Here is a 15433-nt window from a genome sequence, read left to right as displayed (position 1 = left end):
AGGGTCCCTTCAGCTCTCATACCTTTAATCCCACTAAGGACCAGAGCAACTTTTTCAAATCCAGTATGGGACTACCCTTCAACCATACCGGCCCTAAGAGGGCACATGTAGGGCCATGTTACATTGGAGGTTTCATCCTCACATTTCTTCCAGGAATACAAACCATTGTCAGCTCCATAAGATGTCTTTGTCCAGCGGCGTGGTGTTCCTGCTCTTCCTGTGGACCTGGGACGTGTTGGCTGCCTCCATCCTCGTTGTGACCAACCAAGGAGTGACCGTGGGAAGAGGCCAAACCGTTTACGTCACCGAAAATGAACTACACTTCAACATCCCGAGCGACAGAGACTCCTGCAAGGTCGAAGTGGTCTTGAATGAGCCCACCACCCAACGAGTTGGACTTCTATCTCCTCAGGTAGGTTATATTTATCTTAAAGGGGACTATATTTTCACCCTAGATTCACACAACTTTCACCCAAGATTTACACATTTTTGCATTAAAGATTCCATTAGGGAAATGTTTCAGTCCGGAAATATATATATTTTTTTACCAAATAGGTTGTGAAGCATAAAAGGTTATTTGCTAATGTTGGTGTTCGCGGTGCTGAGTGCACATTGCAAATGTGAGCGTATTGATTGTTGTTGAGGTTCAGAGGTTTTAATACATCGTAATACGCTCTGAGTGTGTCTTTGCGGTTGATGTATGTGGATACGCCGGGGATTGGGAATTTAAAGAGGCGGAGGCATCATCGTGCGGCAGTGTTGTGGATACTACTCAGTGAAGAGTATTAAAGGAGAACTATGAGGGGGGGAGGGGGGGTGCTTTTCACTCACCTCATAGTTCTAGCCGACCTGTGACAATGAGACTGTCACAGGTCGGCTCAGTAGATCGGGAGGTGAGCGTACACATACCGGCGTTCGCTCACTTCTCGATCCTGTCACGGCTCTCTGCCGTGACAGGGGAGGGGCTGGATTAGTCCCCCGCTCCGATCCGCCAGCGCTGACTGGCGGAACGGACGGGGGAGGGGGCGGGTACAGCTGGCTCTGCCTCTACATAGGCAGAGCCAGCTGTCACTCACGCAGCTGGGCGGATCCTGGCACAACTGTCGGGATCCGCTTCAGCTGCGGCGTCTCAGTATACCGCCAGCAGCAGCTCACGGTATACTGCGGCGTCTCAGTATACCGCGAGCTACAGCTCGTGGTATACTGAGCCTAGGTGACGGGAGGACGCTAGTTTGTGTCCTCCCGTTACCCTAAGGAGAACTATGGGGAAAAGCCTTAACCACATAGTTCTCCTTTAAGTATTAAATGTACCAACAGTAATAAATTGTTTTTCCTCACAGGCATTTGACTGTAACTTCCTGCCGGATGAAGTGCGGTACACACACAATGGATCCCCCATGCTGGATGTCGATCACGTGATGCTCAGAGTGTACAGGTAAATGTTAAATGTATATTCCCATAGCAGTGTTCTGAGTCTAAACCAGAGGTGGGCAACTCCGGCCCTCCAGCTGTTGTGGAACTACAAGTCCCATGAGGCATTGCAAGACTGACAGTTACAGGCATGACTCCCAGAGGCAAAGGCATTTTGGGATTTGCAGTTAAAGCACAGCCGGAGGGCCACAGCTGCCCACCCCTCATCTAGCGAAGGTGAAGGACAACCATCCCTCTATTCCTGAATTCCTCAATACAATATCTGGGCGAGAAGCTAAACACACATACTGTGTTTTATATGCAAAAAGATTTGTAATTCTGTCCCAACACTTTTCTAAATCATACTCCTCTGCCAGCAAGCACATTCAGGAGGGTGACACCGCTTTCTCTTTTAGGAAAAGAATACAGAGGTGTCACCTTCCCTGCTCTCAGTCTGCAGATTGGACAATAAAGGAGCAGGAGATAAGTCCTTAGTTCTGCTCACTCTGTTCTCTCTACCAGTCAGTATGTTCCCCGTCAGCGCATGTGCATGAAGCAGAGTCTGATTAGTCCTAGTGCTGCCCCTCGGTCTCCCAGTCTGAGTGCTGCTGTGCAGGAGGTGACAGGAAGCTAATATCACGGATTGATGTATATATGTTATTTGGAATGTAAATATATATATTAAATGGTTTCAGAAGGGATACACAACTGCCTTTTATGTCTATCTGAAGTTCACCTTTAATGTAGTCGCAGTGAAGAGGCTTAGACTTAGGGTGTTATTTACGAAGGAGCCGAAGGATCCAGCCGTAGTTTCGGCTGATCCTTCGGCTCTCTTCGGCCGCCGGAGCCCTTTGGTCCAGTCGAACCAAAGGGTTGCTGTACAGGCTATTCAGTATAGCCCATACAGCAGCTGAAGTGACAGCCGAAGCAAGGTGAACGGCACGCCGAAGGCCGTCCGTAAGCCTAGCAAATGACAGCTGGGCGGAGCCAGCCGGGATCTCATGGCTGGCTCCGCCCAGTTGTAATGACAGATCAGCATCCCCAAATGACCTGGGGACAGTGATCTGTCATTAAACAATAACAACTGGACGGAGCCGGCCGTGATGTCACGGCTGGCTCCGCCCAGTTGTTATTCATTGGCCGGGACCTGCTAGAAGACTCTAGCAGGTGCCGACCAATAGGAAACAGTTGGGCGGAGCTAGCTGTCACTGCTAGCTCTGCCCAATTGTTTTCTTTTTTATATATATTTATATTTTAATTTCACTATTTATTAACATTTTAACAATATTTTTTGAACCTTTTTTTCTTCTTCTATTTTCACTTTTTCTCTATTCTGCTCGGTACCACGGAGTTACCAAGCAGAATAGCCGAGCCGAGCCGAATGCCGGCTATTGTTCAGTAGCTTGGAAGGCGGGCCCTGTGAGAGTGGAGACACCAGAAAGTGAATATTTACAGGGCTAAATTACATTGTGTCAGTGCATTGACGAAGTGCATATTTTGAGCATCTTCAGTAAATAGGTTTGAAAAACTTCTAGATGGATCTGGTTATTAGGAGTGGGATAGATAGAACCTATGGAAATTCCCTATAGAAATGCAAATTTATTTTTAGTTTTTGACCAAAAAAAATGCAACTCATGTTATTTCTCAACTGCTGGGCAGCCAGCATTCTCTTCTTCTCCGATGCTTCAGAAATTCAATATAGAAATACAGATTTAGTTGTAGTTTTTGACCATAGAGACCCTTTAAATTATATATATATATATATTGTAGGAAAGTCACTGATCTTCAATCAGTATGCAACGCAACGTAAAAGTCTCCTTTAAACAAACAATTTCCGGCAGAACTCAAAAGTAACACAAATAAAAAGGCCTACTCCACCTTAGGAGGCTAACTAAACAGTAGTGTCCCTCACTACGTCCTACTGGAGCGGGATGGACTACAATCCTAATACAAATGAGTAAACTAAACATGAGATTGTAGTCCATCCCGGGAGCGAGCTTGTTGCGGTGACTACTTTACCACACACACAGAAACCATGGGGAACACAAGTAGCCCCCCCTCCAGAAGGAAGGACTGTGTCAGAGATGATTGGAGGATCTACAGCCGAGTGATACACAAATAAGATACATTTTTGTTAATGGCTGACGTCCTTGAATGTATTTTTAAGATTGAATCCCTGAGTTTAGTGTCACTTTAAATGTACAATTCAGTATATGCGTCTCACTTTCAAGCCAGGTCAGGATGTTTGAATAAAAGTGTTTCCTTTCTATCAAAGCTGTTTCATTTCCTCCGGCTTCCTATGGAAGGTCTGGGGATGTTGTATCCTACAGATAGGAGATCTCAGCTTGTAGAAGTGTTTCTGTTGCCAGGAAAGCAGCTTGGAAGTCATTGAGATCCTTCATATATTCCATTGGAATGTCACACAAGTTGTTGATATTTTCACTGAGAAAACATGGAGTCTAAGGGCCTTTCAGATGGGAATTCCAATCAGGTTGAGGTCAGGTGGATCTGATCAGAAGACCAATGTTATTCTATGGGCAGCCAGATCTAAACAGACGTGCACTAGTTTACCGCCGGTTACCCCTGACTCCAGCCAGGTGCAGAAAACCCAAAAGAACAGAGTTCCATTTTGGCAGGCCTGATTGTGGTGCTTTGGGGTTACTCATACGTAAACGGACACATGTCCATTTACATCTGACTTACCGTAGACCAACATGGGTCCTGTAATTTCACTGGATGAACACGGATGTCACAGCAATGATATCCATTCCACACTGCTCCAATCATGCATGGTTCGGAACTGAAGGCCTCCGTGTGCAAGGGGGCCTTATGGAGGGCGAAGAGCAACTACAAAGTCCAAAGTCTTGTAGCCTGCAGAAGCCAATCGGATTTCACCCCAGCATCATCAGATCAGTAAGACAGGGGTTTTTTTTTACTGCCAGCAGTTAGAGGGGGTGAGGGGCAGAGTAGGAGAGGGAGTCTTGTTTTATGTTCTTATGTTTTATTTGTTCATAATACACAGTGTTGTAGCAAACTAAATGCCATTCAGCTAAAGTTTACATCTACAATAAAGTTCTTTCAGCTGAGAACATTTCCAAGAATGCAAAGAAATATCTTTGTGACACCTCCAGACTATCCGTCTGTCTGTTCTGTCAAAATAATGCAAAGGCCAGTCTGGAACTTTAAATGCCAACCGAATAATTTCACTAGAAAAGGCAAACCGTGGTTATAAATCACCAATAACTATTTCTACGACTGCTGATTGTAGTTGTCTGCATTTTACAAACCAGACGCAAATTCCTGTGTGGTCGCTTTGATCAAGGCCATTTTGTTGTTAAAAAACGATAAAATCCCAGTACAGCGGGCCTGGTCCATTGTCTGAAGTCTTTGAAAAGCCACTATGTCACAATTAGTAGCAATGTCTTTTTATTTTTGCATTATCCTTGAAATAAGATATTATGGCTACTAGTAGTGATGAGCAAACTTGTGAAAATGTGGTGGTCGGCCAAACCAAGCCCTGCAATCCCAATCACTGGGTCAGATATTTAAAATCCACTGACTTTTTTTTGTGTGTGTGTGTGTGTGTGTATGTATATATATATATATCTATTTTTAATAAAAGTCATTATTATTACTATAATTATTATTATTATTATTCTTTAACATGCAACAACATATTTTATTTGAGAAAAACCTAATGGATGGTCAGAAGGGGCTAAAGGGAAAGGGGTGGGGGTGAAGGGATGAGTGCATGTTTAGTTTTGCCCGGATATGGACCATAACCACTTACCTACTGCGGTATTGTAAAAAGAAAAAATGGCATGATGGTAAAAGCTTATTTCTGGAGCTCTCTTACCTTCTGTGCCTCTGAATTGGGAAGTGGAGGGAAATCTCTTCCAACAGAACCAAAGCAGTAATTTAAAAAATCCTGGAAATAGTAATAGCCATTCCATACTCTGTATGAAATTGAAAATAAAGATTGGCTTTAGATACACTTGTTTTATTATAACATTCTTAATTTCTTAACAATATGTGGTACACTAGGCCAGCATTTCTCAGCCAGGGTGCCTTGGCATCCTGGGGTGTAATCCATCCCAAGCCTTCCTATGATGTGCCTTGAAATGTTTGCACGGCGTCATGCCTTTCCACGATGCAGGCAGGCCGCCAAAGGGGGACTCTGATGTGAAAGGGGTATTCTGATATAAAAGGGGGGCTCTGATGTAAAAGGGGGACTTGTGATGTGAAAGGGGACTCTGATATAAAAGGGTGGCTCTGATGTAAAAGGGGGACTTGTGATGTGAAAGGGGGCTCTGATGTGAAAGGGGGGATTCTGAAATAAAAGGGGGGCTCTGATGTAAAAGGGGGGCTTGTGATGTGAAAGGGGACTCTGATGTGAAGGGGGATTCTGATATAAAAGGGGGGCTCTGATATAAAAGGGGACTTGTGACATGAAAGGGAACTCTGATGTGAAAAGAGGGGGCTCCTGATGTGATGGGGGCTCCGAATATAACAAGGACCTCCTGATGTAAAGGGGGGAATCATGCGAAAGGCAGGATTCTGATGTGAACGGGGAGCCTCTGATTTGAATAGGGGAACCCATCTTTGTATGTTTTTTTGCATGGAGTCCCCCCTTAAAATCCATACAAGATCAGGGATAAGGGTCTGGTATGGATTTTGGAGGGGCCAACCATCGTTTTTTACATTAAGGCGGTTTACATTTTAAACTGGGGTGTCTGGAGATTTTGCATACTTTTAAAGGGTGCCGTGACTGAAAAAAGGCTGAGAAATGGTGCAATAGGCATACATTGTAACAATACTGAATATAAACTGAGACAATCGTATGTTTATTGTTAATAAAGGTCCACTAAACATAGCCAACAAATTTTAGTGGTTTCTAAAGGATTCCGCCTTCTTCGGGCTTTATGGTTGGGTTTTAGGAAAATCCAGTTAGTGGTTTCAGTTGAAGGGCTTGGGAGAGGAAAACACCAATTTTCCCATTTGGTGTGGCAAAAACTCTTTATTTTTGGTGCTTCTCACTTACTTCCACAATTAGACCAATCAGAACACGGCCGCTTGTAGACCAATGTTTCATATCATGAATGAACGGCCTCCAACATCCATAGGCAGCTTTTTGTGGAAAATAATATAACTGGCACATACAGGATTTTCTTGCATAATTGTTTGTTTCCTTTTTCTAATCCTTGCTAATTCTTGTGATCAAAGATTGTCGTTTTCTATGTCGCAGGTTTTCTGAACGGGAGACATTGGTGGAAAGTTTTATTTTAGAAGTAAATATTTCAGAGTCATTGGCCGGCATTGTTCTTCTTGGAGAGAACTCTTTAGAAGTTCCAGAGTTTTATGGCATTTCATCTAAATCGGTGGACAAAAACATTCTGACATTCAAGCAAAGTTTGGAAAGACCAGGGACAAACTGTGTGGCCAGGACCCTGGGGTCTGAATTGGGTCTTCCCACCTTTGGACAGATGGTGATAGACGATTCAAAGCGTGACAGCAGACTTGTTGCTGGGTCTCCGCCGCACCCTCGAGTCAGGAACTGTAAGTGGAATAATAATGTATTGAATGCCCATCTTCATGTGGCAGGAAAAAACCTGCCGGGGGTATGAGTAATTTATCAAATACACTTATTCACCTCTTTTGTAGTGTTTTTGTGCTCTGGGTCAAAATTAACTAAGTAGCAGCTTTAAGTAGGTCTTATTGTTTATTTGAAACCATCTCAACCAACCCTTAACCTGACCCTTGTAGTCAAAGCCCCCTCACCCAACACCCACCCTTCAACTTACCCTGAACATACTTTTAAATCTAACCTTATCGTGACCCCTTGAACCTAACCAAACCCAGCAAAAAGAATATTACCATAATAAATACCTGGCTCCCAGGTTATGCCCACAACCAACACATTCATTTTTTAAGATCACTTTCCAAGGTCATACGTATATTTAATGAGGTAGACAACTATCTACCATACTTCATGAGATGAAGATATGGTAGACAATTGTCTAACAATTCTAGCCCAGCTATTATGTTACTCGTTGTAGCAATTACTGTTTGGGAAAGAGTTAGTGTTTGTTTTTTATACAATATTTTTAGCTGAAACCTTTTAAAATTCTCTTTTCCTCCAGACAGGCAAGAAAAATTGCGGTGTTCCGGCAACAAGGCATGCCACCCGGGACTAAAGGAAATTAGATCATTGAAGGCCAACTGTGCCGATCTTCTTGAGATGGGTATCAAATATGAACACTTCAGTCCTCCCTCCCCCGATGTCGATTACATACCACTCCAGATTGAGTATCGCAGCCAAGACAATCGAAAACAATTGCAGGCCAGTAACAAATCTTCTAACATAACCATAAGAACAGAGGTCTTTGTTTATGGTGTATGTTGGTTTATGGTTGATGTAAGGGGTGCTACAATAACTCACTACAAAATACATTGGCCTTATTTGACAGCCAAGATGCAATGGTGGTGGTGGTGGTGCGGGGGGGAATATTTATTAATGAAGTCTCAGGACAATGGTATTCCTATACAACTCTCAATTAACAACACCAAGGATCTGACTTGCATTTGCCATATATGGTCCTATTGTATTTACCTCTAACTGTTTCTCATGTCAGGCTCAGAATATTTGGATTCCTGTAAGAATCTCAGGGGCAATCCCCAACACTCCACCCCGTGCGGCCTTCATGCCCATGTTTATCTTGGAAATCGACCAGTTCATCTTGACCCCTCTTACGACGGCCACTCTCGATGCTGAAGATGATGAGACTCCAAAGAGCAAACTTGTGTTTAAGATCAGTAAGCCACCTCCAGAGGGCTACATCACCCACACAGATGACCAGACCAAAGCCATTACCTCCTTCACCTGGCAAGACTTACATGACCTTAAGATAGCATACCAGCCACCCAACACCTCCCATCCCGAAAGACGCAACTATGAGGTGAGTTGTGATTGTGAATTTCTCAATTCTCACGTTCTTGACTTAGATCAGTCACCAGATTTTCAAGGCTGGAAAAAACTGAAGATGATAGATACTGTGGGTTGAATGGGGATGGAATAGCAACATTGCCCAAAGTTTACCTCCAGGACAATTTTTTTAGCTTTTGATAGAGTTGTGAAGAGTTAAAATTACTGTGAGATTTCAGTCTGTGACTCAACTGGGAAGATTTCACAATTTCCCCAGTTGGGGGAAAGTGCTCATCAAGCACGTTACTCTAGAACTGGCAGTTGTTGCTTGTGTTCTGAGTTTACATTTTGTATTGTATTATTAGTAATCGTCTTCCCTGCTTGTGACTTTAGGTTGAATTTCAGGCGATCGATAGCTATTTCCTGAGCAGCCGCCCAATAATGGTCCACTTCTCCATTAGAACTGCAGAGACAAACGCCCCGCGAGTGTCCTGGAATATGGGTGAGTAACTGGAAATCTTTAAATGGAACCTGCGCCCAAAGAACTACAAAAATTATATTTCTGGCTTCCTTTTGAAACTCCAAGATGCCTGGCTCGCTCTGGCTTCAGCACTTTAAAGCTCTGGGTCTAGCTTTGGTTGTTGCTGGTTTACAAAATTCCATATTGAAGAGGACTTTGTGCTGCTCTCAGGAAATTGGCTTCTGGTTCCAGTCTCTCTTAAAGTGTGGCTCAATATCATCCTCGGGTCGAAGTTCTCTGTGAAGTCCTATTGATGGCCAATCCAATGTTATCCTATTTACCCCCATTCACTTACATAAGATACTAGATAACTAGATAATACAGCATGACAGCCAGGGAACAAATATGTTCCCAATCAGATGTCAGCATTGACATCCTCCATGTTTCTTTAGGACCCGTGTCCTTTAAATCTTAACACCTGTCATTATAAAACTTCCTGTGTTCAGCGTTTGGAGTCATCGCCGTACATTCCTAAAATACATGCTATAGTGCGAATATTAATTTTTCACAGTAAACAAGTTTCGATCTTTTGATATATTTCACACATTTTTTTTTCCTATGCGGAATGACTAATTTTTATGTATTAATTATAACTGAAGCTTTTTTTTCTTCTTTAAAAAAAGGTTTAACTAGTTAAAGTTTCACATTACACACATGCAGATAACCCCGTCCATAAGGTGAAAGGGCTTCTGGGTAATGTAATTTTTTTTAAATAGCTTCATTCTACCCATGTGGAGTTCTAGAAAAAAGCCTTTGCCTAAACCGAAGCATTTGGTAGTACGTTTCCCATAGCGCTACAAAGCTCAACATGGGAAAGCTGAATTTTACATTGAGGTGTTATTGCTTCATCCGGATTTGTCCGTAAAACAACCTTGTATGAGCCTGCTATAAAAATGTCCGTGCTGATGATGTCATTTTTTTTATCCCGCCATGGCCGCGCTTCCCAGGTCTGAACTTGCTGGAGGGACAGTCTCGCCCCATCGGCTGGGATCTGTTTCAGGTCGTGGATAACGATAACATTCAAGCTGTTCGTCTGGTAACAGTGGATGGGCTGCATCACGGACGTCTCACGCTGAGAGGTGCAGAAATGTCTTTAATTCTCTGTGTGCAAGCATGGTTCAGTAATGGCCGCCAGCGGTTTTATCTACTTCTTATGGATGAACTCCGGGCGGATATAAAAGACGCAAATTAATGCAACTCTGTATTCATTAAAGCTGAACTCCAAGGAAATTAGGAAACTGCCCTTGTAGAGAGCCCCCTTCCCCCATGCCGGCAGGGCCGGTTTATATAGTATATCCTGGAGCTCCAGCTCCAGGCCCACCACTGAAAATAGGTCCGGCCAGCCCAGATCGCCTCGGTATGCCCAATGGCCAGCTGGGCTGAATACAATTAGGCAGAGGCATCAACGGCTCTCTAATCAGGCATGTTGGCCTTCCCACAAGGCCAACCAAGGCCCGGCCTTGGGACAGCAGGGAGTAGAGGGGCAGCAGGAAGTAGAGGGACCGCAGGGAGTAGAGGGGCAGCAGGGGTGTGGAATTCCTATCTCCCGATGCCTGGGACATGCAGTTCCGGGCGCAGGGCGGGTAGTGGTTTTCTACATTTAGCCCTGCTTTGGACAAGCAGAGCTAAATGTACAGCGGGGAAGCCGCCGCTTGTTATGTACAAGTGATCCCGGCGATGTCGCAGAGATCACTTGTATGCAGCATGCAGGTCTGCCATGAGGGGGGTGGGGGGTTGGCAGGTAGGGGGGCGCAATGAGGAACCTGGCCTTGGGGCAGCAGAGAGAGTAAATCTGGCCCAGACTGCAGATCCACTTTAACATTCATGAGTTGTTTAATGCTCCTATGCTCAATGGGAGCCTACTGTTCTCATTACTAAAAGGTTTAATGGTCCCTATGACCAGTTGGTACTTTCCGCTATATTATATGTTTTGAGCTTCTTGCACAAAGTTACATACGAAAACTGAACTTTTTTATTCTTTTTTGAATTCTGCATATACAAAATGCACAACTATGATAAATGTTATCAATATTTTGTTCTCCGTTTCTTGGCAGACTCCAAGGCTTTTATATTCACCGTCCAGGACATCAAAGATGGCATTGTGCGTTACCATCACGATGACAGCGACACCACCAAGGATTTCGTTGTCTTCCGAATTTTTGATGGCAAACACAGCATCCGACACAAGTTCCCCATCAACATTCTCCCTAAGGACGACAGCCCGCCCTTCCTGGTTAACAACGTGGGCTTCGAGCTCCTGGAAGGTGCCTCCATCCTCATAGAGAAGGACATGTTGCTGGCAACAGATATGGATTCCAGTGATGACCACATCCGCTACAACATCACCGGGCTGCCCAAAGCTGGAGAACTGGTGAAGAGATATTCCTCCGAGAGTCCCGGTAAATGCCACCACTAGGTGTGTTCTACTTAATGCCTAGTAGGGTTCCCCTCTTTATCTATGGACAGCTATGAAAACCTGTAGATAACTCTTTGGGAACCTCCAACACCAACGGAGATAAAAACACTGTGGTTTGCCCTAGGTGTTCCCGTACTGACATTCCTGCAGAGGGATCTCTTCCGAGGCCTCATCTATTACAGACACTTTGGAGGGGAGATCTTCCAGGACTCCTTCGAGTTTGTGTTGTCGGACAGCCACCAGCCTCCCAACTATTCAGACAAGCACGTGAGTGTCCCGCTTTAAATGCTTTAAATGCCAGATCATTCAACATATATAGTAACATGAATACGTCCATCCCATCCCTACAGTTCTTATAATATTTAGGCACTCCAGTGATATATCCTCACCATTTTCATAGTTCCCCCATGTGTTGTGCCCATTACAAAACTAAACATGGGCGTTGTATAGAGATGGAGAATGTAGTTACAAGAGCATAGAGCATAACACCATCAGTAGTTGAGACACAGAGGCTGAAATCAGTAACCAATGCCTATAGGGAGTCATTGTGCTCTACTCTTCTAGATAGCATATATACTGTGGTGTATTAGACAAGGAACCTATACATATTCAAGTGCATAACTTTAGCATAATGAGGAGGACCCCTAGGTATGTGCTCAGATTTATTGTCAATGCACAGAGGAAACTTTGTAGCATAGTGTAGAGCAGTCCGTGGTCTTTATTAAGCGTGATAAAGAGCATGGACCACTTAAAACTGTCACATTCATCAAGAACTGGCCAACATTTGCACAGTGTATGGCTACCTTAAGTATTGACAACTTCAGGGCGGTTTATTGAATACATCGATTGAAACCAGAAAGAACAATGGCAATTTTGTCAAAGCACTTGGATTTTTCTGCTGGATTCGAGTAATGAAATTTCAATCCTATCTCCTTATGGTTAAAAGAAACCACTAGTTACGTGTTTCATGGGTTTGGGATTTCAATTCCAGCCCAATCAAAAGGGGTTAAAGTTAAAGTTTCCATGTGTGTGGCCATCTTAAATGTCTATGTCGCCAGACTTCAAAGATGTTTTGCATTCCCATGCAAGTCTATGGGAATGCAACGCCAACTGAAAGCAGGTCAAATGCAGTTCAGAAGGAGGTCAACTGCAACTCAAATGCACCTATCAATGAATTCTGAATTATGTCAGAAGAGTCTCAAACTGATGCCATTGGCACAATTCCAAAGCCTGTAGACACAGGTCCTAAGGCTGCCATAGTCCGAGACATGAATCCTCCTATGGGGAGTGTACATTAGGTAGTGCATATGGATCCCACTATAGGGCATATACCAGAGACTTTACAAGTCAGGTTAGTGGTTTTATTTGAAAAATATATCCTTTGATTTTTGGCAGAATAAGCCCTCTTCTAGAATGTGTCTGAACACGAAGCTTATTCTTTATCAGTGGATTCCAGCTGCGTGCCTGGGACTGCTGCTTAGCCCCAGGAATTCCCTCCTAACGCATTTCTGGTCTTTTACTTAGGTTGTTGTAATCCTCATTGCTTCTGTGAAGGATCAGCTACCCAAAGAAGTAGCTGGAAGTACAAGACATCTATCCGTGAGAGAGAACGAGGTGACCAGAATTGGCAGGAGTCAACTACACTTCACCGATACCGAGTCACCGCATAGCCAGCTCTTGTACACCATCACCAAGCCGTGTTACTCTCTGATGTCCCCAGGGTATGAGCTAGACATGTGCGATTCGTTTCGTTACGAACATTCATTATATTGAAGTTAAAAAGCAAAGTACATTTATATTGGAGTTGATGGTAGTTTTTTTTAATCCGAAATACGAAACTCGGATACGGAATCCGTTAACTTCATCATAACGAATGTTCGTAAAGTTACGAAAATGTGCCGAAACTAACGAAAATTCGTATTTCGTACGAATCCGAATTGAGTTTCGGATACGCATTACGAAATACGAAATAACGGATTCAGAGACTTTACAAGTCAGGTTAGTGGTTTTATTTGAAAAATATATCCTTTGATTTTTGGCAGAATAAGCCCTCTTCTAGAATGTGTCTGAACACGAAGCTTATTCTTTATCAGTGGATTCCAGCTGCGTGCCTGGGACTGCTGCTTAGCCCCAGGAATTCCCTCCTAACGCATTTCTGGTCTTTTACTTAGGTTGTTGTAATCCTCATTGCTTCTGTGAAGGATCAGCTACCCAAAGAAGTAGCTGGAAGTACAAGACATCTATCCGTGAGAGAGAACGAGGTGACCAGAATTGGCAGGAGTCAACTACACTTCACCGATACCGAGTCACCGCATAGCCAGCTCTTGTACACCATCACCAAGCCGTGTTACTCTCTGATGTCCCCAGGGTATGAGCTAGACATGTGCGATTCGTTTCGTTACGAACATTCATTATATTGAAGTTAAAAAGCAAAGTACATTTATATTGGAGTTGATGGTAGTTTTTTCCGAAATACGAAATTCGGATACGGAATCCGTTAACGGAATTCGTATTTCGTTTTGGTTGACCAATCAGAGGTTTTCTGTTCTGCTGCTGAGAGTTGCATTACAATACAATACAGGCAGGAAATACGAAATTCCGTTGACGTATTTTCGTTCCGTTACGAACATTCGTTATAAATTGAAGTTAAAAAGCAAAGTACATTTATATTGGAGTTGATGGTAGTTTTTTTTAATCCGAAATACGAAACTCGGATACGGAATCCGTTAACTTCATCATAACGAATGTTCGTAAAGTTACGAAAATGTGCCGAAACTAACGAAAATTCGTATTTCGTACGAATCCGAATTGAGTTTCGGATACGCATTACGAAATACGAAATAACGGATATTCCGAAATGGAACGAAACGGAACACATTTTTTGATGGCGCACAAGTCTAGTATGAGCTAGAATATGTATTTCCTATACCAGAGACAGCCAAATGACGGCCCTCCAGCTGTGTGACACTACAAGTCCCATAAGGCACTGTGACAGTTACAGGCAGGATTGCCAGAGGCAGATGCATGATAGGATTGGAAGCTTCACCACAGCTGGGGGGGCTGAAGTTGGGCTATCCCTGTCCTACATCTACCTGACCCTACCTTCCTATTCAAAATAGGATTACAAGTTCTAAAGCCTGGCAAATCACTCCTCACTGATGTATTGCAGGTCTGTGAGAGATCAAAGACCTGTTATTAGCAGAAGCAATGAGAGAATGGCTATTATCCGTGCCCTCTCGAGCACCATCCAGCACAGCACTATACAGGAGGAACACACACAATAGAATAGAAAGTGTCTTTCCAAGTGACGTTAGGCACACAGACCCAGAATCCTGAACACAACGGTATCATTATATTTTAACTGTCCAGAGGTTTATGAGGGGGTTGGCTAAATCTATCTATAAAGCAGCAAAGAAGCTATCATCAGCAAGTGGGGACGCTGATTGGAAGAGCAGATTTCCTGCCAAATGATACTGCTAAAGGTCAAAAAGAGACATAGATGAAAGTAAAAACATTCACTGCTGGTGAATCTTCCTGGTGCACATTTACTACTTTATAAATATGCCCCTAGGTGTATACTAAAGTTGATTATATATTTATTTCCTAATAATGTTTTCCCTAAGCGCTTATGTTAGAAATATAAGTACCAGCCAGCCTGCCACCAACTGATAGTCGGCTTCCCTGCTCAGTTTCATTAACACAAAGATCCAGCATTAGAAATGTATTAAAATGGTGCACATCTTTACTTTTTTCAAGAATGATGAGAATCTCCTTGCCTCGGCACGACTACACATTGTGAAGTTTTACATTCAGAAAAAATGGACACATTATAACCTATTCTCTGTATTTTCTACAGTATCCAAGATGCTGGAAGACTTATCTTTGTAGATACTGCAAACGCTTTAGAAAAAGATCCATTAATCCCCACCCTGCATGCTTTCACCCAGGTATGTGCAGTTCCTTTACTTCCGGCTCCGTATTCTTCCTTCCTTTCTCTTCCCCTTCCTTCTTTCTCCTTGCCTTCCTCTTTCCCTTTCATCCTTTCTTCCCTGTTTACTTTCTTTCTGTCTCTTTATCTCTTTTTACTGTACTTCCTTTTCTCCTTTCTTTTCTAATTTCCATAGCACTGTCTTCCTTGTTTCCTTTCCTTTGCCCTTTCTTTCTT

The 15433-nt window shown here is 43.3% G+C and overlaps 1 protein-coding gene across 1 annotated transcript in view; it reads left to right on the top strand.

The window, feature by feature from the left end:
- Nucleotides 1-180: 180 nt before the first annotated feature.
- LOC108784902 (FRAS1-related extracellular matrix protein 1-like) overlaps nucleotides 181-15433 on the top strand; it is a 102600-nt gene continuing 87347 nt past the window's right edge. The window contains exons 1-11 of the mRNA XM_018553837.1: nucleotides 181-412; nucleotides 1341-1435; nucleotides 6656-6966; nucleotides 7551-7750; nucleotides 8043-8366; nucleotides 8726-8834; nucleotides 9800-9931; nucleotides 10907-11251; nucleotides 11393-11535; nucleotides 12793-12989; nucleotides 15125-15215. Coding sequence (XP_018409339.1) covers nucleotides 182-412; nucleotides 1341-1435; nucleotides 6656-6966; nucleotides 7551-7750; nucleotides 8043-8366; nucleotides 8726-8834; nucleotides 9800-9931; nucleotides 10907-11251; nucleotides 11393-11535; nucleotides 12793-12989; nucleotides 15125-15215 — 2178 coding nt within the window. The 5' untranslated portion in view covers nucleotide 181. The remainder of the gene's footprint in view (nucleotides 413-1340; nucleotides 1436-6655; nucleotides 6967-7550; nucleotides 7751-8042; nucleotides 8367-8725; nucleotides 8835-9799; nucleotides 9932-10906; nucleotides 11252-11392; nucleotides 11536-12792; nucleotides 12990-15124; nucleotides 15216-15433) is intronic.

The sequence above is a fragment of the Nanorana parkeri genome, unplaced genomic scaffold, assembly GCF_000935625.1.
Source record: "Nanorana parkeri isolate BGI_ZX_2015 unplaced genomic scaffold, ASM93562v1 scaffold131, whole genome shotgun sequence".
NCBI classification, from domain to species: Eukaryota; Metazoa; Chordata; class Amphibia; order Anura; family Dicroglossidae; genus Nanorana; species Nanorana parkeri.
This window is presented reverse-complemented; position numbering and strand designations above follow the sequence as displayed.